Source organism: Rhineura floridana, chromosome 1 (genome assembly GCF_030035675.1).
Source record: "Rhineura floridana isolate rRhiFlo1 chromosome 1, rRhiFlo1.hap2, whole genome shotgun sequence".
Taxonomy (NCBI): domain Eukaryota; kingdom Metazoa; phylum Chordata; class Lepidosauria; order Squamata; family Rhineuridae; genus Rhineura; species Rhineura floridana.
Genome location: NC_084480.1, coordinates 285250641 through 285278540, shown reverse-complemented (window position 1 = coordinate 285278540; position 27900 = coordinate 285250641). Strand labels below are relative to the sequence as shown.

The 27900-nt window shown below is 41.5% G+C and overlaps 1 protein-coding gene across 9 annotated transcripts in view; it reads right to left on the bottom strand.

Annotated features, from left to right (window-relative positions):
• CPQ (carboxypeptidase Q) overlaps nucleotides 1–27900 on the bottom strand; it is a 272115-nt gene that overhangs the window by 81679 nt on the left and 162536 nt on the right. For all 9 annotated transcript variants that reach the window (XM_061603538.1, XM_061603548.1, XM_061603525.1 and 6 more), the window contains exon 6: nucleotides 9663–9754. In XM_061603538.1, the coding sequence (XP_061459522.1) occupies nucleotides 9663–9754 (92 nt within the window). The remainder of the gene's footprint in view (nucleotides 1–9662; nucleotides 9755–27900) is intronic.

The following is a 27900-nucleotide window of genomic DNA, read 5'->3' as shown; positions in this document are numbered from 1 at the left end:
TAAAAAATAAAGACTGACAATCTGTGTTATGTTTTCTACTAATACACTATCTTTAGCTTTAATACCTTCCCTTGTGTGTCGGCATGGAAGTTTAGAGGTTCTGAAACTAATTATAGCATTTCAGTAGCTTTCCCTCTCTCTTTGTTTATGAATACTAAAACAATAACCACCTTGCTCAGGTTTCTAATAAAATATACAGAACTGAAAGTTTGGTAGCCTGAAAAGAAATGAAGAGGAAATGCAATTCTTGCATGCCTAAATTTGTATCTTCGAGTGAGAAATCTGCAAACTCATAGTTTTTATTTCTTGTCGATGCCTACAGGCACACATCGCATATCAATGTCAACCTGATTTCCTAATTTTAGACTAATGTAGCTAATCAGACCAAACAGAACAGATGAAAACTATAGAGGAAGGGTTTTTTTCACAACAGTTAGGAGACCGATGATTTGAGCCCTCCTTCATAGGCTAATCTCCATGTGTATAGTTGAGACCAGCCTTCCCCAACCTTGAGCCTCAAGATCAGGGGTGGCTAACCCTAATCCTGTGGGCCACATATGGGCCCCCAAAAGGTTTCTGTGGCCCCAACATCCTCCACAATTGATCATTTTTAATTTGTTTTTATATTTATGTTCTCTCAAGCTTTTGAAGGTCATGTTTAGTTTAATTTTACTTTTCTTAGCCTTTAGTCCATATGTGTTTTATACTGGTTGTTATGATTTGATGGTTTTTAATTCTCTTCTTACCTGCTTTTCAAGTTTCCTATTGATACATTTTGTTTTGATATAAACCACTTTAATGGGTTTTTTTAAATGAAAAGTGGTATACAAGAACACACTACATAAAAATAATCTGGAGAAACTGAATAGAATAGGATTTGTTTATGATTAAATTGATTCTTCTTATTACTTCTTTCTAAAAAAGAAGAAGATATGACAGCACAGTCCCAGAAAAGATGGGAGAGGTTAGCCAAAGGCTGATGAAAAGTCAGCAAAGAAAAAGCAAACTTTTGGACTGTATCAGAATTGATTAAAAAATATGGGTAAACAATATTATTTGAAACTTAAGTTCCTGATGATGAAAAGAAGCTGGGACTTCCTGTAGGGGTAAAAAGCTCACCAGGTCTCCTCTAAAACTCTGAGGAAGACTTGGGACTCTGAAGAAACCTAGGCAGAGGCTTCCTCATGGGTTTAATGGTGAAGCAAGGCCGACATAGGCTGCCCCTTTTAAAGGGGAAGTAAATTGTAACACAAAGATATAGCAAGGTTGACCGGGTGAAAAAAAAGGATAGAGCTCACACACCTTTAATAGTTGTGTAGAACAGGGAGTTTCAGCACGTTTAACTTGCATGGCAAGTCTACACCTGCCATTCTGTTTAATCAATTCTTATACACTTCCAATGTTTACTTTTTCTCTTATTTCCAACCCCCAGAGAGCTGTGGAATTCTGTTACACACAGTCCTTGCCTGACTTCTTTCCCCACAGAGTCCAAAGTACTTATCCCTTTCTTTTGTTTAGCCTTCCTCCCCTGAGGTGGCAAAGACTTCCCGCTGCTAACCTCCATTGACTGTGGAGCTTTCCCATTATATGGCTGCTATTCTCTCTTGCTGTTTGTCTGGGCCTATATCTGCCAATAAGGGTGGGGGTGATGCTCTCATCCTTGTCTTGTCACCACACCAGCCAATTTCTGGCCTGCCTGTGTTCATATTTAGCAATGGTGAGGCCAGAGAGGGCTGAAGACTGGTTTACCTAGTGTAGCTCTTTACATCCTGTTAACAACATACTCTAATGGTCATCCCTTCCACAGAGCAAAATGGCAGCCTTACAGGAAGAGACAAGGGATATTTATTCAGGGGTAAGTTCAATTCAATGGAATGGTACTTCTGCCTGGAAAATGGGCTAGGACCTCTGTAGAATATTCAGCAAAGGGTAATGAGGGGGCAGGTATGATCGTTGATATGATATTTGATTAAAATTTGCAGCAGGGATGGGAAACCTGTGGCCCTCCAGATGTTGTTGACCCACACAACTCCCATTATCCCTGACATTTGGCCACGCTGGCTGGGGCTGATGGGAGCTGGAATCCAACAACATCTGGAGAGCCCTGATTTACAGCATGGATATTCATACATGTATCCAGAGCGTATGCAAAGGGCTTTGAACTGTTAGAAAAAAATGCAATATAAATATAAAGCTTCATTACAATTCTGATTGCTACGACTTTTTAATATTGTGCTTCTACCCATTTTCACATTGGTGAATAAATACTACAAGAATGTTCTTAACTGGGTTATCAGCTTGATCTCTCCATAGAACACACATCTCCAGATGATGTTATTGCCTGAGGAATTAGGCCAATAGAAGTAGCATGGAGGTTAAAGCATCGGCGGAAGAAGCTCTGAGAAAGCAAATAGGTTTTCTTCACGGGCATCTGCTGCTTGTGTCTACAAGATGTTGCAACTTAACAGGTTCATTGTTATTGGAAGAAAGCCACTATATATATTCTTACTTAATGGCAGGACACTGCAACAAACTCATTAGTCTGCTGCAATAAAATCAGAAAATTCTATTTGTTTGCTAGAGGAAGAAGCAAAATGGTAATGTAGTGGCCTGTGTTCCAGCTTGCAACTTAAACATAAGAACATAAGAAGAGCCTGCTGGATCAGGCCAGTGGCTCATCTAGTCCAGCATCCTGTTCTCACAGTGGCCAACCAGGTGCCTGGGGGAAGCCCGCAAGCAGGACCCAAGTGCAAGAACACTCTCCCCTCCTGAGGCTTCCGGCAACTGGTTTTCAGAAGCATGCTGCCTCTGACTAGGGTGGCAGAGCACAGCCATCACGGCTAGTAGCCATTGATACCCCTGTCCTCCATGAATTTGTCTAATCTTCTTTTAAAGCCATCCAAACTGGTGGCGATTACTGCGTCTTGTGGGAGCAACTTGCTGTTTTTCTGCTAGGGATGGAAGGATGGAAGGATCTATCAGTTCTGGTTCTCTCCGTTTCTCATTTTCCCAATCTTAAATTCAGTTCTCCACATTTCTGCAGCCATTTGTGATGTTTTATTTATTTTTTAAAAAAATTCCCATGAAAATGCTTCGGCAATTTAGTGCAAATTTCTCATAATAATATGCAGCTTTGACTAATGTACAAGCAATTTCTCCTAATATAATCTATGTTTGTATGTTATTTTAAAGCATATATTCATTTTTATGTACACTTTCTCCTGAATTTATCTATATCTAATGATATCTGTGTGTTCACAGTATTTGCCTCTTGCTAATAAGCATTCTCTTAATTGAAAAGGCTTAATCATGTTCTCCTTTGCAATCAGCCAGGCTCATAATAAGCCCACCTTCTTAAATGAATTATCCAATCATCTTTTTAAGACTAACCTTTAAATTTTAAAAGATTTAAAGTTTAAACGATGGATCATATTTGTCTGAGAATAATTGCTATCGACAAGAAGGGTTCATATTTTCACAATCCATTTCTCAGAAATGCATGGAACAATTCTGTAAAAGGTTAAGATGTTTTTCATACAAAAAAGAGCATTATTTACAATATTAATCAGTTTATATTTGCCACTTTTTGCAAATTAGACTTCCTTGCCAATAGATACATTCCCAAACATACCACAATTTATGCAGTTCAGACAGGATGCACAGAGAAGTTGGGGGTAGGGGTGAGGGTATATCCAAAAGCACATTTTACCTTTCTTCACAGAAAGCAACTTTTCTCCCCATCTAGGAGGTTTACAATAGTTGGGTATGATTCAGTAATGCTCAGGGCCTCTTTTCTATCCCCCCTCTATTATTCAGCTAATTCTCTCATTTTAAATGGAATTATTTATAACATTTCCCTGTCAAACTTTTCAATAAATAAGATTAGCAGCAGCACAGGAGTACAAGCTCCTTGGCAAAGAAAGAGAACACGAGTCTATTTTAAAGTGATATTGAGGGGGGAATTCAGTGGCTGCTAAAGGCAGAATAAACATTACACATGCATGAAAGTCACAAAATCCTGTCATCTTTTTGTTAGAGATCATTGCTTTGAGCGGTGGTAGTTTGGAGTGGAGAAGCTGCATGTGTGTGTCTGAGTTTTCCCTTCCAACACCTGCCACTTTTCTGTGGTTCCTCCCCTGCCCCCAACTCAACGTTTCACATTTGGAACTTCACAGGGAAGGTGGGGGGGGGAGTTGTGTGTGCATAGAGAGAAAGGGTTCGATATCTCCCATGCCATTTCTCCAAAATGACACATCTCTCTAATAAAAATGGGTTCCACATGTATTTGTTTGCAGTGTTTAGTTCCACCCTAGATGAATGCAATGGGACTACTTCAGTGAAAGTTGCCATTGAACCACCCCTATAGGTGGGGGTACACATGTACACTATTTCTACATTTTAAGACTTCACACCTTCCAACGGCTGTTCTTGAAGAGTGCTGGTGGGGTGATAGCATTCTAGCCTTTCTCCTTCTCTCCCCACCTTGGTCTCCTCCTTTATGGAGTTGTAATTGCTCCTGTCTGAGTTCATTAGAGACTAGTTTGAGCTACAGATCTGTACAAATATCTACAAATCAATTCAGGACAAGCTGATCCACTTTGTAAAGATTTGTAGCTGCTTCAACCCAATCTGGACAGGATACAAATTGGCCCTATTTGGTTTGTGATTTGTACAAATCCCTAATCTCCATTATGATATATTTTCCTAAAATCCTTGTAGGAATATCCATCATTTTCTCAGTCCTGTTTGTTATTATGGTTTCATCTTTTTCCCATCATCGTTGAGTATTTACATGACTGATTCTAATCAGGAACTGCATAATGACTGTGATGATATTATTATGATGCTATAAAGCCTGTCAGGCTTAGCTTTCTATTAACATGGCTGAGGGTAAAAAGGCCAATTGAAAACAAGGGCGATGCTTCCTGAATCAGTTCACAGTAGTTCCCAACCAACTGAGGATGGTTCACACATTCCCTGACCTCTGCATTGGGATACGTGCCCAGCAGTGTACATGCATATACGCCAATACATGTAATTTGTGAGTTGTACACTCTGTTTTTGCATGGTACATATCATGCATTTACAGTCTATGCAGGATGGAGTGTTTGTAAATGTCTGTGAATAAGTTATAATCAGTGCATGGAGATGGGGGGCAGGGTCAGTGACTGCGCACCTCTTGCCACCCATTGTGTGTCCGTTTATACCCTGTTTGAAGGGCTATAGTTAGGGATGGCAAAGAAATTTGCTTCAGTTTGCATTTAAAGCTGAATTGATAAAATTAGCATTTTCTGAAACAATATAAGAACTGAAACACAGCCATCCTTTGAAACTCGCACTTATCTGAATTTTGCAATCAAGTTCTCCAACCAATGCTTACAAAAAGACAAATATTAGGTGAAAGTGTGCATAAAAAGGAATACATTCTTTAAAATAACATACACAAATGCATTGCATTAGGAGAAATTGCTTGCAAAAATGCATACAGTAGTCAAAACTGCATACAAAAATGTGTTTATAAGGAGAATTTTGAAGAATTTTAATACTCCCCCCCCCAAAATCACAAATTGCTGCAGAAATAAGGCACACAGAAATTAAGATTGGAAAAATGAGAAACTGAGGGAACCAAAATTAACAAACAGGGCCGGCCCCAGGAAGGGGAGCTGAGGGGCCCCTCAGGGGCTCCTGTAGCCCTCGGCTAGGACTCCACCTGGCTGCCCCTTGGAGCCGGCCATTAACAGATCCTTCCATTCCTACCTGTAAGGAATAGATTCAGAATGTCATTAAAAAAACTATAAAGCCAGTAAGATTTGGACAAGTGATATCACTGAGAGAAAATGAAGTCATTTCAGAGTAAGGGCACTGCTTTATGAATAGGCAAGCACCTTTGAAGGAATTACAAAATCACAAGAGGGGATGTGTGCTTTAGAGTACAAAAACAACAACAACAATAACAACAATCACCAGCAAATACCTTTGACTAAGCCATACAGAGAATATTGGAAGAGTTGGACAGAATGTGTGTGTGAGTGTACTTAACTACCTTGCAATTGTACTTTTATATAAAGTTTACTTCCTTAATTTTTGAGTATAGAATTATAAGAAACAGTTATAACTAGGTTAGCAATGACATGTTTGTACAATAATCACATTTGTCTCTGAGACAATTTTATCAAGTTATCCCTCATTTTATACCATTGTTTGAAGAGACAATTACAAACAAATTCCACAGAAACATGGAAATGCTGTTGCACGCCACATTCAGCCGAATTTTTAATTTTAAAAGGATTGTTTAAAAATTTATAGTGCACCATAAAAAAGTTACTGATTTTCAAAACATGTCCCATTCTATATGGCTAACATTAACTGGCAAAAATTAAATTCTAAAGCTGTCTTCAAAGCATTGTTCTTGGGTTCAGTCCAATATCTTATCACAAAATGCAGTTAACATAAATGAGGCACATATTGTAACATGTTTTGCTCATGTTTTCTTTTAGCCCAAATCACAGGTAGTCAATTATTTCTGAGAGCCACTGATGATATTTGTAAGATCTAGTAATTATAGAATAATTTTTATGATTTTGCAGGGCAGGTCATACAGAACATATGCACAGCTCAGGATTGGTGGTTGTGTCCAACATAGCATTAAGTGTCCTGTCAGCAGAAGGATTTCCGCTTACATAATGAGACTTTCCCTCTCCTCCCCCAGTGCACCCACTAAATGTGTTCTAGAGGTTTCCCCAACCCCCCACAGCAGATTTAGGGAGGGTGAAGTGTGCATATTGAGTAAGCGGAAATTCATGCGCTGACAGGATGCTTACTTGGCACTACGTTGGATACAAACCAGAGTAAACCATTAAAGGAAAAGGGCATCTCCAGCTTGAAGGGCACACAAATACCAAAGTAAGCCACTAATTTCAACCAACTGAAGGAGCTGTACTGTGGTTTCATAGAATCATTGAATAGTAGAGTTGGAAAGGACATATAAGGCGCAACCCCCTGCTTGATGTAGGAATCCAAGTTAAAGCATTCCCGACAGGTGGCTGTCTAGCTGCCTCTTGAATGCATCCAGTATTGGAGAGCCCACCATCTCCCTAGGTCAATCTTTCCAGACCAGTGTGCCTCCAGATGTAGCTGGACCAAAACTCCCATCAGCCTCAGCTAGCATTGCCAATGGTCAGGAAAGATGGGAATTGTGGTCCAACAACATCTGGAGGTATGCTGGTTGGGAAAGGCTGCCCTAGGTAATTGGTTCCATTATCATACTGCTCTAACAGTTAGGACATTTCTCCTGATATTCAGTGGAAATCTGGCTCCTTGTAACTTGAGCCCATTATTCCGTGTCCTGCACTCTGGGATGATTGTGAAGAGATCCTGGCCCTCCTCTGTGTGACAACCCTCCAAGTACTTGAAGACTGCTATCATATCTCCCCTCAGTCTTCTCTTCTCAAGGCTAAACATACCCAGTTCTTTCAGTCTCTCCTTAAAGGGCTCTGTTTCCTGTCCCCTTATTGCCCTCCTCTGAACCTGCTTCAGTTTGTCTGCATCCTTCTTAAAGTGTTGTGACCAGAAATGGATGTAGTCCTCAAGATGAGGCTTAACCAGTGCCGACTAGAGATGAACTAGTGCATCACATGATTTGGAAACTATACTTCTGTTAAATTAGCATTTGCCCTGTTTTGCAGCCACGACTTCCTATTATGTAGAAAACCCCCACAAATCCTGAACCTAAGAGCCTAATTGCATATGAGAGCTAGTGTGGTATTACGGTTGGAGTGTTGGACTATGAGTGTTGGCCTAATACCTCAGGCAGTGACATCATCTGGATATGTGTGTTCTATGGAGAGATCAAATCCTTGCTCAGCCAGGGAGCTTACTGGGGGACCTTGGGCCAGTCACTATCTCTCAGCCTAACCTACCTCACAGGATTGTTGTGAGGATAAAATGGAGAGGGAATAACTATGTGCACCACCTTGGGTTTCTTGGACGAAAGGTGGGATATGCATGGTGAGGGGTAGTTTAACCCTTTGCTCCCCCACAGCAATCTCAGTCAGTGTCCACACTCCACCCCAGTGCTGCAGTTCAGCCTAGGATGCCAATGGGGGCTTTTTTGTTAAGGCTGACCTCAGTATGTGGGGATTTTCATCAAGATCACAGCAGGGAAGGGAAGGGTTAATGTTCCCTTCCTATGTGCTGCAATCCTGACAACAAATGTCTCTCTTGTAATTAAATCAAGAACAAACCTTGGATGTGATTTCAAGGGATGCAATTAGTGTCACGTGTAGTTAGGCCTTATATCTCATGTTCAGCAAAGAATAGCTGTTGTTGCTGAACTGTGTGTCACATACAGGAATGTGAAATACCTCCTGAGAAATGTTGTTAGTTTGACTGAGAGTATTTTAGCTTTCCTCAAAATTCCTCTAAATCTTAATCTTGTGGTGGAGGAAGCTCCAAATTCACTACCAAGTTTGTTTTAGATGAAATTGGGTTAACAATTTAGCAATATGTAGAACAGCCTTCCCCAACCAAGTGCCCTCCAGATGTTTGGGGACTACAGCTCCCATCAGCTCCAGCAAGTGAGGCTAAATTATTGTTGGGGAAATTTTAAATCTACAAACAATAAGCAAAATATATTCTTTTATAAAGCTATAAAGGTTTATAAAGTTTTATAATAGTTTAATAGTTTAGTTTAACATTTAGTAAGTTTAGTAGCCAGCCAGAACCCCTTTTCTTCTTGGAGCTGTCTTCCATGATTGTGCTGGTTTGTTTGGAACAGCTTGTACTCCAAACAAGATAACACTGAATAGACACTGAACTTTCCAAAACATAGGAAAAATTGCAGTAGCTAAAATGCTTACCTAAATTGCTTAGCTCATTAGTTGGAGTACTCAGCTCATGGCGAAAATGTACTTTTATGTGAAGTACTGAACACTGCCAAATTTACCAGAACATGTTGCAGAAAGTACAGTACCTATGCAATGCCTATGCAATACCTGTGCAAATGCCTATGTAATACTGTAATGCCTATGTCATACTGATGTGTAACCTCTTGATTGGTAGATGCTAAAGTCTTTGTCCTGAAATGTATAAAAACTCCAGGCAACCAGTGCCATGTTGCAGTTCTCCACTCACTCAGAGGGAGACTGACCAAGAGTACGCTTGTCATCCAATAAAGGCCTACCTTTTTGCTGCAAGCCTGTGTCTTCAATTCCCTCAAGGACCCCCAGTCCACTGAACTACAAAATTCACTGTCATTATGTTTTGGGATGTTGTTCCACCCTTGGAGGCTGTTGGTTGTCATAATATCAAGGGAATCTCAGGGAAGACAAGGGAAAGAGGAAAACTACACAAACCATGATTTGCCTCTACATCTCAAACACTAATAATGGTTTGGAGACTAACCTATGGTTAATGTAAACTATTACATCTGAACTAACCCTCCTCCTTCCACAGCTTCTGTGATGCTTGCTTCTTATTTGTTTCCTGTATCCTAATGTGTTTATTCATAGAAGTTGCACTTGGTCTCCAGGCCAAAACCATTTCAAGAATTGCTTGCTTGCTTCTCTCCATCCTGTGCATTTTAAGCACAAACTAAAAAGTCAAACTGCACAGAAGATAGCTATTGACATGAAAGATATATATTGTTCCATCAGGTTGCTTACTTTATGCATCTTGTAGTATTGTTCACCTCCTATTCCACCTTGTTCTTCTGCAGTCCAAAGCAGTAAACGCAGAGTTCTCTTGGGACGGAGCCCTAAGTTATTAAAAAAAAATGTGAGAAGGAAATAAGCTATCAGTGACAAATATTCTGTTTGTATCCAACTAGTTCCTTCTTTCCAGCAGGTATGGAGTAACCCTAAGTCAGGAATGGACAACTCACATCACTCTGAGCTGACGGACACGTTTACATTTTTATTACCACAAGAGGGCTCTTTCAGTTAGGAGCAGAAAAGCACTTTGGTTGTTATTGTAAGTAAAATGCTTTCTTTTAAATGCATTTCTGGTTAACCACCTTTTCCAGTGGCGGCTGGTGGCTTCATGTCAGTGGGGCAGTGGAATCCAAAGCACCTTGGACAGCTCCTTGAAAGTTCAGACTAAAACCTGGAGTGGACTTCACTGCCCCACTAACATGGAGCCACCAGACACCACTGACCTTTTCCCTTCTGCACCCCTCTTCTCCCTCTCTCTCCACCGTCATAGGTCTCTATGAACCCTGTCAGCTTTCCATCCTTTTCACTCTTCTTTCCATAGTGCACTCTGTTTTTCTGCTCTCTCTTCAGAAAACAGAGCACACACTTTTGTATCTTGCTTTCTCCACTGGGGAGGAGCCATAGCTCAGTGGCAGAGCACATGCTTTGCATGGAGAAGACCCCAAGACCCCTTTCCTGCCGATGTCTCCGTAGCCACATCTTTCAATTACCCCATTTCTTCCTTTCCACCTAAGGATAGGGAGGGTGAGGAATTTGCATTTTAAAGCCAAATATTTACAGCCAGATCTGTCAAAATCTTTCCGAGACAATATGAGAACAGAAACACAGCCATCTCTCAAAATTCACACTTCTCCAAATTTTGCAAAGCAGTTCTCCAACCAACCAATGTTTACAAAAATGCGTATTTCAGGGAAAAGTGTGCATGAAACGGGATATGTCAGTAAAAATAATATACAACAATGCATATTACTGGGACAAATTGCTTGACATTAAACAAAACTGCATACAAAAATGTATTTAGTAGGAGAAATTCACACTAAAATGCAGAAGAATTTTCTTGAGGATTTTTTTAAAAAAAATTGCAAATCACTGCCAAAATGCAGGGAACCAAATTTAAGATTGGAGAAATGACAATCCTCCCATCCTTAGTCCTCTTTTGAAAACTTGCTTATCCATTTTTATGGGTTTTAATGGTTTAAATTTGTATACTTGTTTTTAATGGTTGTAAACCGCCCAGAGAGCTTCGGCTATGGGGCGGTATATAAATGCAATAAATAAATAAAATAAATCATTTTTGTCTACATCTCCACACTTCTCTCTTTGCTCCCAGTTCTGTTATCCTTAAGTTCCTTAAGGGTCACATCACTCGAAAATGCTTGGAAGTTGTTTAAAAACACTATATTAGAAGTTCAACTGGAGTGCATACCACAGATAAGAAAAGGTACCACCAGGGCCAAGAAGATGCCAGCATGGTTAACAAACAAAGTCAAGGAAGCTCTTAGAGGCAAAAAGTCTTCCTTCAGAAAATAGAAGTCTTGTCCTAATGAAGAAAATAAAAAGGAACACAAACTCTGGCAAATGAAATGCAAGAAGACAATAAGGGATGCTAAAAAAGAATTTGAGGAGCACATTGCTAAGAACATAAAAACCAACAACAAAAAATTCTATAAATACACTCAAAGCAGGAGACCATCTAGGGAGGCAATTGGACCTTTGGATGATAAGGGAGTCAAAGTTGTACTAAAGAACGATAAGGAGATTGCAGAGAAGCTAAATGAAGTTTTTGCATCTGTCTTCACAGTGGAAGATATAGGGCAGATCCCTGAACCTGAACTAACATTTGCAGGAAGGGATTCGGAGGAACTGAGACAAATAGTGGTAACGAGAGAGGACGTTCTAGGCTTAACAGACAATATAAAAACTGACAAGTCACCGGGCCCGGATGGCATCCACCCGAGAGTTCTCAAAGAACTCAAAGGTGAAATTGCTGATCTGCTAACTAAAATATGTAACTTGTCCCTCAGGTCCTCCTCCGTGCCTGAGGACTGGAAAGTGGCAAATGTAATGCCAATATTCAAAAAGGGATCTAGGGGGGATCCCGGAATTACAGGCCAGTTAGCTTAACTTCTGTCCCTGGAAAACTGGTAGAAAGTATTATTAAAGCTAGATTAACAAAGCACATAGAAGAACAAGCCTTGCTGAAGCAGAGCCAGCATGGCTTCTGCAAGGGAAAGTCTTGTCTCAGTAACCTATTAGAATTCTTTGAGAGTGTCAACAAGCATATAGATAGAGGTGATCCAGTGGACATAGTGTACTTAGACTTTCAAAAAGCGTTTGATAAGGTACCTCACCAAAGACTTCTGAGGAAGCTTAGCAGTCATGGAATAAGAGGAGAGGTCCTCTTGTGGATAAGGAATTGGTTAAGAAGCAGAAAGCAGAGAGTAGGAATAAACGGACAGTTCTCCCAATGGAGGGCTGTAGAAAGTGGAGTCCCTCAAGGATCGGTATTGGGACCTGTATTTTCAACTTGTTCATTAATGACCTAGAATTAGGAGTGAGCAGTGAAGTGGCCAAGTTTGCTGATGACACTAAATTGTTCAGGGTTGTTAAAACAAAAAGGGATTGTGAAGAGCTCCAAAAAGACCTCTCCAAACTGAGTGAATGGGCGGAAAAATGGCAAATGCAATTCAATATAAACAAGTGTAAAATTATGCATATTGGAGCAAAAAATCTGAATTTCACGTATACACTCATGGGGTCTGAACTGGCGGTGACCAACCAGGAGAGAGACCTCGGGGTTGTAGTGGACAGCACGATGAAAATGTTGACCCAGTGTGCGGCAGCTGTGAAAAAGGCAAATTCCATGCTAGGGATAATTAGGAAAGGTATTGAAAATAAAACAGCCGATATCATAATGCCATTGTATAAATCTATGGTGCGGCCGCAATTGGAATACTATGTACAGTTCTGGTTGCGTCATCTCAAAAAGGATATTATAGAGTTGGAAAAGGTTCAGCAGAGGGCAACCAGAATGATCAAGGGGATGGAGCGACTCCCTTACGAGGAAAGGTTGCAGCATTTGGGGCTTTTTAGTTTAGAGAAAAGGCGGGTCAGAGGAGACATCATAGAAATGTATAAAATTATGCATGGCATTGAGAAAGTGGATAGAGAAAAGTTCTTCTCCCTCTCTCATAATACTAGAACTCGCGGACATTCAAAGAAGCTGAATGTTGGAAGATTCAGGACAGACAAAAGGAAGTACTTCTTTACTCAGCGCATAGTTAAACTATGCAATTTGCTCCCACAAGACGCAGTAATGGCCACCAGTTTGGATGGCTTTAAAAGAAGATTAGACAAATTCATGGAGGACAGGGCTATCAATGGCTACTAGCCATGATGGCTGTGCTGTGCCACCCTAGTCAGAGGCAGCATGCTTCTGAAAACCAGTTGCTGGAAGCCTCAGGAGGGGAGAGTGTTCTTGCACTCGGGTCCTGCTTGCGGGCTTCCCCCAGGCACCTGGTTGGCCACTGTGAGAACAGGATGCTGGACTAGGTGGGCCACTGGCCTGATCCAGCAGGCTCTTCTCATGTTCTTATGTTCATTTACATAGTGCTAAACTATATTTTGAATAATCTGAACCAGTCCGTTATTATGACCGTTAACATTAACTAGGAAAATCCATTGAAAAATTATATACAAATAGATATTCTCTTTAATCTCTGGTTGCTTTATGTCAGCCTTCCCCAGCCTGGCACTCTCCAGATGTTTTGTACTATAATTCCCATCATCCCTACTACTGGCTGTGCTGTCTGGGGCTGATGGGAGTTGTAGTTCAAACCATATGGAAGGCACCAGGTTGGGGAAAGCTACTTTATGTATGTATGTATGTATGTATGTGTACAAGTGCAAACCAAAAATAAGTGGATCAATGTGAACCAAAATTATGGAAAGTATTACTGTGCAGCAAAACAAAGGGAAAGGCACAGAGCTACTAAGATAGCATTTTATGAGTTCAAACAAAACATGTATGTCAGTTTCAAAAGCAAAATCTCAAAAATATCCAAGGGTTTTACTAGTGCACTTCTTAGTTACAGTTACAGCACAGGATTAGAGTTTTCTTCCCATTTCAAATCAGCCAGATGGCCAATGATGTCATATTAAGATAATAAAAACCATAATCATGCCAAAGCCATTGCATGTGGTCGCTGGTCAGAGCCAGGTCAGGCATGTAAAGTCTACAGGATGCCTAAAAATGTGTGATCTTTGAATTACTGACCATACAGCACATGAATTACTGATGATGATAAACTTTTAGATGCAAAATGGTACAAATGTGGCACAGCAAACGGGTAGCTTGTTTCAGAAGAAGTAGGGGGGATTACTGACATTAGACACTACATGCCAATGAGATGGATTAGATTGTATAATGTTTCTGTGTACAAACTGGTACAAAAAGAATACAAGAATTCTGGAAAAGATTTCCCATCTTTTGGGGCATCTGGCACCAAGTGATGCTCTGCACTTGTAATTCACTGCAAGACTTGTTTAGTAGTTGTGCATGCGGTAGAAGTGCTGCACCGCACTAAGCTCCCTGTGCCTTATCCCTCCCCCTCTCAGTCAGCGGCAGTGACCCACGGTGTGGGGAAGCCAGGAGCCCAATGAAGCCCAACCTGCCCCATTCCACCGGCTGCTACTGTGTGCATGCAGTCATGGCCTGCGACAAGTTCAGACTCATTTCTTGTCTTTTCTCCCTCTACATACCAAGCCTACCTATTTCCTTCCACCCCTCGCTGGATCGTCACCTTGTAGTGGTGAGTGGGCTTGTGTGTTCCAATGAGCCCTGTGAGCGATGCCGTTGGGAGTCATGTACTCCCAGCAGGTTCACCCATGGCGGTAAGTTCAAGGGAGAGGAATCAGACAAAGAACGATCCAAGAATGTCCTCAACGGCAGAACAGACGGAGGATAACAATGTGTATATTACAATGGCTGTGAAGGTGGATGAAGGCTGCAGCAGAGAAAGGACTTCCAATCATCATGGTACCCATGCCATTGGATCAAAGCCTTTTCTATCAAGATTGTGTGTTGATCGTGGTGTGCCGATCTCCCCACATAAAACAAATTCATGCACAGGAGTCTTCCATAACAGAAGTTCCATGGTGATCGGCAAATGGCGACGGGGGCAGGACTGTGAAATCCAGAAGCCCCTAGTCATGGACTGGTACATCGGCGGTGGATACAGATTCAGATGGATCCATTGTTAAAGACTATATTTTGGAAGACAATCTTACTCGGTCATGAGTGATTGCCAAGAAGATTTCCTTCCAGAGCTTAGCTCTGGGACGTTTTTCAAAGCAGGAGCAATGAGGGTAATTGCTGGAGGCTTCTTGCACTGGCAAGGTAATGAAGTGATAAAGAGGCCTTTTCTTCAAGTCCTGCCTGTTGAAACTTTTAGAGTTCTTTGAGGGCATCAGTAAGCATACGGATAGAGGTGTTCCAGTTGACACTGTATCCTTAAGACTTTCAAAAAGCTTTCAATGATGTTCATCACCAAAGACTCCACAGTAAGCTTGGCACTCAGGGGATAAGAAGGGAGGTCCTCTTATGGATCAGTAACTGCTTGAAGAATGTGTGTGTGTGTGATATTGCAAATGGGCAGCATTTGGGGCTTCTTAGTTTAGAGAAAAGTTGAGTAAGACATGATAGAAGTGTATAGAATTATGCATGGCATGGAGAAAAGTGGACAGGGAAAGGTTTCTCTACCTCTCTCATAACAGAACTTGTGACCATCCAATGAAGCTGAATGTTGAAAGATTCATAACAGACCAAATAAAGTATTTCTTCACACAGTGCACAGTTCAACGATGGAATTCACTCTCATAAGAGACAGTGATTGCCACCAACTTGCATGGCTTTAAAAGAAGATTAAGACAAATTCATGGAGGATAAGGCTATCATTGCCTATTAGCTATGATGGCTACGTTCTGCCTCCATAGTAGGTGGCAGTATGCTCCTGAATGCCAATTGCTGGAAACTGCAAGAGAGGAGAATGCTCTTGCACTCAGATCCTGCTTGTGGGCTTCTCATGGGCATCTGGTTGGCTACTGTGAGAACAGGATGTTGGACTAGATGGGCCATTGGCCTGATCCAGCAGGCTCTTCTTATGTTCTTATATTATTGAGATATCACAAATTTGGCAATATTTTTTAACTTATTGGTTAAAGGGGGAGGGAATATGGACTATGAAATTTATGCCAATATTGCTTCAAAAAATAAGATGATGAGGAGCACCAATCCCACAATAAACTTCTTCTTGGAGACAACCAGGAAACAGAGTAGGAATAAGTAGAATGTTCTCACAATGGGAGACCCATTTCCTACATTCCTCCAAAGATCAGTATTGGGACTTCATCACAAATGACCTGGAGTTAGGGGTGAGCAGTCAAATTTGCTGATGACACCAAATTATTCAGAGTGGTAAAAACAAAAAAGGATTTTGAGAAACTCCAAAAGGGTTTCTCCAAAGTTAGGGAATGGGCATTAAAAATGCAAATGCAACTCAATGCAAGCATAAAGTGATGCATATATAAGCTTGCAGTGTCTGTACTGGCACTGACTGACTAGGAATGAGACCTTGGCATCATGGTGGATAGCTTGACAAAGATGTTGACCCAGTGTGCAAATTCTTATGCTGGGGTCAATCACACTTGGAATGGATATTGAAGAGCTGGAAAAGGTCCAGAAAAGGGCAACCAAAATGATCAACTCCCCTACAACATGTGGGCCAATAATAACTCATGGTGCGGAGCAAGACATTTATGAGATACTATTAGAACCCCAGATCATCAATAAAGCTGAATGTTGGGAGATTCAGGACTGAGAAAAACAAAGTACTTCTTCACACAGTGCAGTTAAACTATAGAATTTGCTCCACAAGTTGTAGTGTTGGCTACCAACTTGGATGGCTTAAAAGGGGAATTAGATAAATTAATGGAGGATAAGGTTATCAATAGATTCTCATCACAATGACTATATATTACCTCCAGGATCAGAAGTGGTATGCTGCTGAATACCAGTTGCACAGCCGTCCCTATTCCCCTTGTGGCCCCAATCTGTGGGCTCTGAGGAGGGCCAATCCACCCTGTCCCAAGAATGGAACCATCCATTTCCATCCCCGGATGCATTCCCAAAGTTATTTGGGGCCAGAGCTAAGAGTTGTTTGAAATTAAAAATATGGCTGGAGGGGGAAGGAGATGCTACTTTTCGGTCTCCCCCCTTCATCTGAGAACAGGTGGGTGCAACAGAACGAATCCTTTCGCTTATCAGCTGATAAGCAAGAAGATTCCTACTGCAGGGTGCTGCTCCTTTGCTGGCTAAAGGGATTTGGCATACAGGGCTTAGGGATGCCCGGCGGGAAGGAGGAGAGATTAGGCAGAAAAGCACCTACCTTGTCCCGTGGTGTTTCCTTTTCCTGGTTTCTCCCTTCCTGTGCACACACACCTCTTTTTTCTGCCCTACATCCCGCCCCTTGATAGCCCTGGATCCCTCTGGGCTACTGTACCCAACCCATAGTGATCTGGGGATATCTCAACCCAACTCAGCCGAGGCTCAAATGCCCCTGAAGAGCCCCAGTTCAGCTTGGGCCTTGGTCGAATATGGAGCACAGCTCTACTGTGGAGCACAAGTGGGGGAGGAGTGCTGTTGTCCCCATGTGTGGCTTGCAGGCTTCCCATCGGAACAGGATGATGGAAGAGATGAACCTTTGGTCTGATCCAGCTTTGGATTTTCTTTTAAGTTACAGCAATTTAAATGATAGCACTTCTCTGCAAGACTGATTGCATTCCTAATTTTAAAAAATCCTCAAGGATACATTTCAGCCAGCTGAAGATCTTTTGTTAAAGCTTAATGTGTTTTTGCAAGTTTAACTTATGCAGTTAGCAGTAAGCAGTAAGTATGCACAGGACTACAGTAACACTACAAAAACGTTTAGTCTTTATGGTGCCACATGATTCCTTGAAAGTCTAGCCATACTTCCCTTTTTTTTTTTTCTTTTTCTTTTTGGTAAAATGACTTAACAGGGCATCTGAAAAAATGTCTGCATTTTTGAGATTTTCCTTGGGTTCTATGGGGACTGTCATTATGAGCTCCTGTACTTCCAAATTTACTACTACACCACTGGGCAGAAATCATTTCCTATGAAGTTGCCTAGGGCGTTGTTTACACAATTACTAAGCTGGAGATGATAGCCCCTTAACTGATTACAATGGGTCCTGTGAGACAAGAAATTCCTGTGTAAGGGTGAGGACAGAATATAAACTGGTGACACTTTGAAGCTATATATTTGCTCCTGCTGGGAGGAGGGGCAGGATATAAATAAATAATAAATAAATAAAATATATTTTGCCACGTCAGAGTCACTAAACAGCTAAAAAGCTGTGGCTTTCTTAATAGTGAAATTGAGATGTTCTACTACAGCAAAGGCGAGCAAAATGGGATCTAGTAGCAGATATATATATATAAAGGATGTCTAGATTGCTTGTTTTGCTAATTGCTTATTTCTCAAACTCTAATGTTCCACGCCTGTATATAAGAATATTACTCAGTTGCCTTTGCCTGGTCAGTTTTGCAGTTTTGTGCTGGAATCTCTGATCTGTAGTGGGGATGGGATTCTGTCGACCTAAAAGGCAGTATCAATTCAAGTTTATTCTTTGCCCTCTATCCATTGCTTTTACCAGTCCAATTTTTCCTCCCCAAATATATCAGTATTAATACTGATATTTTGAAAGGAATTATAAATATTTTCAAAGGAAAGCAGGTTTGTGTCCTTCTCTGCTATTATAGGCTATTATAGGTTTGGCTTGCTTCCTCCCTGCTTGGAGCTTGGATTATAGTGGAGGGCAGGTAGAGACAGCAAGTGTGTGTGTGAGAGAGCGCACTGTACTGCTGTAGTGTAAGCAAAATCAATAAAAGAACAATGCATTAAAGGGAATATTTGCTGGGGGGGTAAATTCAGTGTCAGAGGAAAGCTGCTGAAGTTCAGAGCAAACAGGATCGTTCCGCAAAGATGGAGAATATGTGGACCATTAAAAAATCTGGTGCTAAATCTGAATTCAGCTGAATTCTTGCCCAGCCTGATGTCTGCCCACTCCGATGTCTGTTGGAGAACTCTTGATGAAAAGCAGGCTGAAATTACTGCAGTTCATGTGTTTGTCTATTCTCAGGAATGAAAGTCAAGAGAATACAACTGATATTTGCTCATAGCAAATGCTATGGAATTAAGGACATTTTTTAACATTACTTTGACATTTTCTTACACTGAAATGAAAGAAGTTACATAAATAGTTGCATAATTGATGTAACTTACATTAATTGGCAGATAGTGAGACGAATAATGTAGTATTTGGTGGAAACGGAACTGAAGCAGAATGGAAATAGCGCTGATTGTGACAAATACAATTGGAACAGAAATTTCTGCCTTCTTACATACCTAACTACAGCATCCCTAAGGGATGTAGCTTTCATTTCTTTTAAGAATGCCACTTTAAGGAGAATGGAGCACTTCTTCTGGTTAAAAAGGGGTTGTGAAGATGGGATCTTAAAATGAGTTGCAACCCATTTGAAACCTTCTGGCTTCAGCTGGCAACTCCTCAGCCACTTCCAGCTATTGGTAAATTGAGGAATGGCAATATATTGTTTGAATCTTTCAATGAGTGGTATGGATTGTCTCCTTTTGCAAAAAAATGAGCACACCTCATGAATCCACATTTCATGCAAAATGGAGAATACAGATTACATAGAGGTTTGAGTTACATATGACATGAAAGTAACTGTTGCACTGATATTTGTAGCTTTTGATTTGTAACATATGATAAGCATACATTGGATGAACACTGGATGAACAAGTCTTTTCAAAATCCACAGACTTTCCCCATGGCTTGGATTTTAAATAGAGGAGTAAGTTATATATGACATGAAAGTAACTGTCGCACTGATATGGGATTGAGAGGTTTAGCAAAATAAATTACTTTAGATTTCTTAAAGATAGTACTTTCTTTCGTTACTGGCTGCCCTATAGTCTGATTTCTTTGAAACCCATTTGTGGAGCTGAAATGTAATACAAGCAGGATGTGTATGACATGTTTCATTATGGCTGCGTATTCACTTTTGACAGAGTTTCCCAGCTTTTCCATTCCAGGGGAAGGGAAGGGGGATGATCTGATTTCACAAGGCTCATAAGAGATCCCCCAAATGCCACCGGTATTTAACAGTCTGAGTGGAAACTTACTCAACACCTTTTAAACAGCACCTGATGACAATACAACTGACTATCTATAACTTGGATGCAGAAAACAAACACGATAGTTACAAATTTAGCTGCATATTTCATTACAGCAGCCTTAGACTCATGTGTCAAATGCATGACTAAGATACAATCCCATGCAGGGTTCAGCATATTTTCTATAAATAAAATAGAGCGACTGAATTTACTTTCCCACAATGGTCTGCAAAAGGAGGAGGAGGAGGTAATACAATGGTGGCTCAATTCATTGTATCATTTGACCTAGCCAGGAATCACTCCATTCAAATCAACTGAGCATCAATGGTTTATTTCTTTTTAACATTTTAATGCAGCTTTTCCTACAGTCTAGGGAAGGGACAGGGACCTGTGGCCTTCCAGATGTTGCTGAACTGCAGCTCTCATCATCCTCGACCATTGGGTGTGTTGGCTGGGGCTGATAGGAGCTACACTCCAACCAGGTGCAGAAGAGTGACAGATCCCTCACCCCGGATCAAAGAGTATACATAAAGACATCCATCAAGGTCAATGGAGGGTGGAGAAGCATTTTAATAGAAGTGGGAAAGGATATGTCTCTATCCACTTCTTATTAGAGTGCTAAAACCTCAAGATGAGGGGGTTTAGATGCAATGTGTGAAATCATTTTTAAAAGATAACCACATCCAAGTGACCAGAACCATCTACTGGAATCAGAACCATAGCAGTATTTCACCATTTTGTGCGATCTAATTAAATTTGTGCTAAGCAAAGTATAAACATATCAAGTATGGCAAGACCAAGGGTCTGCTCCTGTACTAGCCTCATTAAAGTTCTCTCCCCAATGAGATCCTCTCCTTCTCCAAAATGACCAATCTGTGGATGAGCCAAGAAACTATATCTCTGCCTGTGCAACCTGTGGGTTGTAGATGCCAATGAAGACCTGTAGTAGAGCACCTCCTTTGCATGCAAAAGGTCCCAGGCTCAATCTGTGGCATCTCAAGGTAAAGAAAGACCCCTGCCTGAAACCCTGGAGTGCTGCTGCCAGTCAGCACAGACCAGCCTCCTGGTGCTGTTTTGATGATCTGGACTACAACCCCCATTCAGCCTCAGCCAGGACAGCCAAGTATTAGACACCTGAAACAAAATCTTATGTCTTAACAGCAGCTTACTGCCAACTCCAGGCTAGAGGGAGGAACTTAAATGTCTTCGTCCTGTGCCTGAAGGAGGGTCTTGTCTAATCTCAGCTGGGAGGGAGTTCCACAGTGGGCTGTAGCCTCTCCTCATTACAAGCTGTGTATCTGAGCCATGGGGGACCACAAACAAAGACTTCCCCAAAGATCTCAGTAATCAGGCTGGGATGTAAGAGGTCAGGTAGTCCTTAAGGTATCCTGGATCCAAGTTGTTAAGGGCCTTGCAAATTAATAGAACAATCTTGAAACTGGCCCTGTAACATATGGGCAGCCAATGCAAGCTTTTAAGCACTGGAGTTATGTGCCGGCAGTAGTCTGTCCCCATCAGCAGTCTAGCCACACCATTTTACAGCAGCTGGAGCTACCATGCCAGGTGCAAGAGTAGCCCCACATAGAGCACATGACAATAAGCAAGTATTGAGGTTACCAGTGCATATATCACCACAACCAGGCCTATCCCCGTCCAAGAATGGCCATAATTGGTGTACCAACTGTAGCTAGTGCACCAACTGTAGGCACTCCTAGCCACCAAGGCTACCTGTGCCTGAAGTGACAATGATGTCTTGAGGAGAACCCCCAAACTATGCCCTTGGTCTTTCAGAGGGAGTGTAACCCATCCAGAACAGGCAAATGGTCAATCTTCCAGACACTGGGCCTACCCACCCACTGTTAATCTACCTTCCCAGGGTTCAAGCTCAGTTTATTAGCCCTCATTCCACAACTGCATCCAGGCAACCCTGACCATGCTCAGCCTCTCCTGACTCAGATATTATGAAGAAATAGAGCTGCATATCATCAGCATACTGATGGCACTTTGCCCCAAAACTCCTAATAACCATTCCCAACAGTTTCATATGGATGTTAAACAGCACTGGCAACAGGATTGGGCCCTGCAGCACACCACAGCACAAAAACCATGGGGCCAAGACACAGTCCCCCAGTGCCATGGCCCTGCAGGTAGGAATGAAACCACTGTAAAACAGTGCCACTGATACCCATCCCACAGAGATTGTCCAGGAGGATACCGTGGCCAATGCTATCAAAACCCACCAACAGATCAAGAAGCAGAAAAGATGCATTCCTCCTGTCTGTCCTGCTCTCAATACAGGTCATCCATCAGGGCTACCAAGACTGAGTCAGCTCCCAAACCATGCCTGAATCCAGATTGAAATGGATCCAGATAATCCATATCCTTCAGGAATTCCCGTAACTGCTCTGCACCACTCTCTCTACTACCTTGCCCCAAAGGGGTCCTCTATTTGTAATAACTACCATCCTGTATTTGCAACAGGATGGTAGTTATTGTAAACTGCAGGGTGGGCTTTTTCAGAAGTGGATGCACTGCTACTTGTTTAAGGGTAGCAGGCACCACTCTTTCATGTAAAGATGTGTTCACCACACCCCGGACCCACCCAGTCAGTCTCCCCTGACTGGCTTTCACCAGCCAGGATGGATAGGGTCATGAGAGTAAGAAGGTGGTTGCATCATTGTAAGAGTCCTGTCAGCATTATCTGGGCACATCAACTGAAACTTATCCCATAAAATATGGGAAGTGCTGCTTTGGACACCTTGACTGGACTTGCAAGAACTGCTGTGTCTAAGGCACTATGTAGCTAAGCAAAATTATCCTCAAAATGCTTTGCAAACTACTCACAGCTTGCTACCAAGTGCTCTAGAAGACCATCCACCACTTCTGGTATGATTAGCCTCTGGACCACCTCAAATAACTCTGCTGGACGGCACATTAAGGATGCAATGCTGGCAGTAAAGTCATTCTTCTCAGCTGCCTTCACCACCACTTTATAGGCAGAATTGTTTGACATAACAAGTATTTGGTCAGCTTTGGAGCGAGTTTTCTACCATCTGCGCTCCAGTCGTCTCCTAACCTGGTTCACTGCCCTCAACTCCTCAGTAAACCAAGGCACAATATGGTCCTACAGCATCAGAGAGGACCCTTGGGAGCCATCAAGCCCTCATCTCCCCATCCCATGAGACCAGAGTCTTAAGAGGACCACTGACTCTACCCATTGGGAAATCCCTCAGAGTATTAAGGAATCAGCCAGATTCCATTAGTCTCCAGGAAAAGACCATTCAAATAAGTCCCATACCCCTATGGGGTGGGGCTGCCACCAAAAGCCCACACTTCATCATGAAGTGGTCTGACCATGACAATGGGATGTAGTTTAGCTTAAAATGCATTCAAAAATTTGTATTTTGGGCCAAAATGGGTACAAAAATGTATATTTTAAAGGTAAAATAAGTACAAAAATCCATATTTTGTGAAAAATAAGTTCCGAAACATATTTCTTTAAAAGAAATATGCTGATTGATGCAGAAACAGAATGGAATGGACTTATGAATAAACATAGTGAGCTTTGTTATACCAAGTAGGGCCATTGGTCCATCTAGCTCAATACTGTCTACACTGACTGGCAGAGTTATGACTAGGGACATTCCCAGGCCTACCTGGGGATGCCAGGGATTGAACCACTGAGCTATGGCCCTTCCCAAAACACATGCAAAACTGACACAGACTTGACATACACTGATCAGCAAGGGAGAGGGAAGGTGAATGAGGAGGCATGAGAGCAGCTCAGCAACACTCTCTGCCTGATGGTTGGGGTTTGTCCCAGAGAGAGGGAGAGGGCAAATGGACAAGTAGTAATAGCTAAGAGCAGCAGCAACAATAACACACACACACCCAGTCATCAATGAGTTCTGGCAGGACTTTTGTGTTCTTAACGTTTTATCCATTTAGTCAGGCATTCTAAATTGAGTGAAGGATACAGAGATGATAGGCAGGAAGGTCTCTGAGGATGAGGTCAGAGTTTTGTGAGGAAAGCAGTATGGCATGAGATGCACTTTGATTTTCAAGAGCATGAGCACAAAGAGAGAAGAATTTACTATTACAGACGAAGAAGAGTTGATAATTGACAAAAATTACGCAGAGGAAAAAGGGCACCAAGAAGATGGAGAGAAGTCAAAAGGCTGAGGGCTTGGGTAATAGGAAATAGATTCTGGTTACAATTTCAAAGATAAATCTGACAGAGAAAATAACAGATAAAGGGAGAGGAGATGTGCTAAGAGGAAACAGGCACAAAAAGTTCAGTGTTGGACATCTTCCCTTTCGTGAAGTAACAGGCCAATTAAAGATGAAATATACAGTAACAGATACAAGGCTGGACAGGGATTAGAGGTGCATTCGTGAGTAATCTGAGCTGATATAATAGCTGAGCTATGTAAGGGGAGGGGGGGAAAGGAAAAATTTCAAAATGAGAACATCTTAGGGATAAGTCTCTTCGGAGAAGGATGTCAAAAAGTGAGTAAGGTTGGATTAGTACTTTTGGGTGGGCTAGCTTCACAATGGCTACATACATATGAGGAACCAAGTTACTGAATTTTTACCCAAGGTTATAGGATCTACAGGGCTGTCTAGTAATGCTATTTTTTTTAGAAAATTGAAACGTATGAATACATAAGTACTGGAGCTTTACTAAAATTACAGTTTTCCCCTTTTCAAAAATGTTGCAGCACTCTTTATAAAAACATTTGCTTATTTATTTACATTGCCCTCACTTGCCCTCAGTAACATTAGAGCATGACCAAATCTGATTGGAGATGCAACATTGGGATGTCATCCAGTGCTTTTCATGATTCACCATGTTTAAGTGGGTGGACAAATAATCAGCAAGTGAGAAGTTCCAGTGAGAAACAGAAACTATTATTATTTCTTTTACATATTTATTATTTTATGATTTATTTATTTTATTTATTCAATTTATGTCCTGCCCATCATCCCTGAAGGAGCCCAAGGCGACAAACAAAACACTAAAAACACTCTAAAACATCTTAAAAACAGATTTTAAAATATAATAAAACAAAACATCTTTAAAAACATATTAAAACAAAAGATCTTTAAAAAATATTTTTTAAAAAAAGTTTTAAAAACATCTTAAAAAGCAGTTCTCACTAAAGAATCTGGGCTGGCACACAAAACTGTGATGGGAAATGACTCCAGAAAAAGCACACACACACAAATCAGTGTGACATTATTTATTTATTTATTTTATTAAGCTTATATACCGCCCGACTAGCAACAGCTCTCTGGGCGGTGAACATTAAAAATACAATAAAAATAACACAATACAGTATATCACAATACAAAACTGTACAAAAAAACTGTACAGTCTAAAATCAAAATATAATAATTTAGAATTAACAGGAATTAAAATGCCTCAGAGAAGAGAAAGGTTTTAACCTGGCGCCGAAAAGATGATAGTGTCGGCACCAGGCGCACCTCCTCGGAGAGACCATTCCATAGTTCGGGGGCCACCACTGAGAAGGCCCTAGATCTTGTCACCACTCTCTGGGCTTCCCTATGAGTCGGAACCCGGAGGAGGGCCTTCGTAGTAGACCGTAGTGTACGGGCCGGTTCATATCGGCAGAGGCGTTCCGACAGATATCGTGGTCCCGCGCCGTATAAGGCTATATAGGTAAGTACCAACACTTTGAATCTGGCCCGGAAGCATATTGGAAGCCAGTGCAAACGGGCTAGCACAGGTGTTATATGCTCAGACTGCTTAGTTCTTGTTAGCAGTCTGGCCGCCACATTTTGCACTAGCTGTAGCTTCCGAATCGTCTTCAAAGGTAGCCCTACGTAAAGCGCATTGCAGTAGTCCAGACGCGAGGTTACCATAGCATGTACCACTGATGTGACTTTCTACAGCTCAGAATAAAATCTGAGGTGGAGATGAACTCAGTGGTCATAATGTTCACTGCATTTTTAAGACAAACATCCCTTGTCGCTGAGGTTTCCATTCTGAGCTAAGGCATGATGAAACAGTGATGGCACCTCAAAATGTACAAGTGCAAGAAGTAATTGCATCTTTCTTTTACATTCCCAACACTAAGCATCCTAACAGTATCCTCCTCCATTACCTATAACATCCTTCCAGTGCTAACATGACTTCTTGGTTTCTAATATTTCTCTGGTGTGTGTCTTTTACAGCTCATTTTTCCAGGAAAACTAGCCTAAAGTTTAGAATGCAAGCAAAGCAAACTTCTGTCAGTTTCCTGAAAGTTTCTTGCTTGGTTCCCAAGTCAGTAATATATATATATATATATAAAATCTGTAGTGCAACCACCTCAAGGCTAACACATGACTACTGTGCTAGTGTCGGACATTTATTTCTCATTGGTGTGGGTGGGGTGAGGTTGATCCCTGCCCTGCTTGTGCTAAGTTTCAATGTGGTGAGAAAGTCAAAAGTTGCATTTGCTATGTGAGAGTGCTACCACAAATGGAGAGGGGGGTGCAGCCAAGACAGCATGTGAATCATATGCATCAGCCATAACCTGGCTTCAGTTGTCCATGCTCTGGTAACCTCCAAGTTAGATTACTGCAATGCACTCTATGAGGGGCTGCCTTTGAAGATGGTTTGGAAACTGCAGCTTGTGTAAAATGCAGCGGCCAGATTGGTAACAGGGACCAGATGGTTCGAACATATGAAACCGATTCTGGCCTGCTTGCATTGGCTGCCTGTATGTTTCCGAGCTCGATTCAAGGTGCTGGTTTTAACCTATAAAGCCTTACACGGCTTGGGACCACAACACCTGATGGAACGACTCTCCTGTTACGAACCCACCCGCACACTACGCTCAACATCTAAGGCCCTCCTCCAGGTGCCTACTCCGAGGGAAGCACGGAGGGTGGCAACAAGGGAGAGGGCCTTCTCAGTGGTGGCCCCCAAATTATGGAATGATGTCCCTGACAAGGTGCACCTGGCGCCATCACTGTTATCTTTTCGGTGACAGGTAAGGACTTTCCTCTTCTCCCAGGCATTTTAGCATGTGTTTTTAAATTGTTTTAATTTTTTTAAATTGTGTTTTAAATTGTTTTTAAAAGTTGTGTTTTAAATTTGTATGTTTGTTTTTAATGTTTTTAGTTGCTGTAAACTGCCCAGACAGCTTCGGCTATGGGGCGGTATACAAATACAATAAATAAATAATTAAATATATAAATAAAATCTCTCCAGTTCCTCTTCTTCTGTGTTTGCTGTTGGAGCATAGACTTGGATGATGGTTATGTTAATAGGTTTCCCATTTAATCTCATTGATATAACTCTCTCAGACCTTGCATTATAGCTCCTAATTGCTTTTGCTACATCACTTCTCACTATTAAAGCAACCCCATTTCATCTTAATTTCTCATTTCCTGCATAAAATATTTTGTAGTTGCCTGATTGAAAATGTCCCATTCCCATCCACTTTAATCCACTCACGCCAAGTATTGTAATGTTGATACATTCCATTTCATGCTTGACAATTTCTAACTTTCCCTGGTTCATGCTTCTCACATTCCATGTTCCATGTCGTACAACTCCGGATTCTCCTTTCGCATCTGTACTCATCATCCTCTGGGCTTCCTTTCAGCTTTGACCCAGCTGCATTATTAGTGACAGCACTACTCATTCTTGTCCTTTGTTCTTCCCTAGTAACTTGTTGAGTGTCTTCTGACCTGGGGGTCTCATCTTCCAGCACTATCTCGTGTTGCATTTTGGATACTCTGTTCATAAGGTTTGCGTGGTAAGAGGTATTGAGAGGTGGTTTACCATTGCGAGGTGGTTTACCATTGCGAGGTGGTTTACCATTGCCTTCCTCTGAGTCTAGATGCATCTTAGTCTGGTGTCTCAGCTTTGACCATTCCGCCTTGGGTGCCCCTGCTAGGAG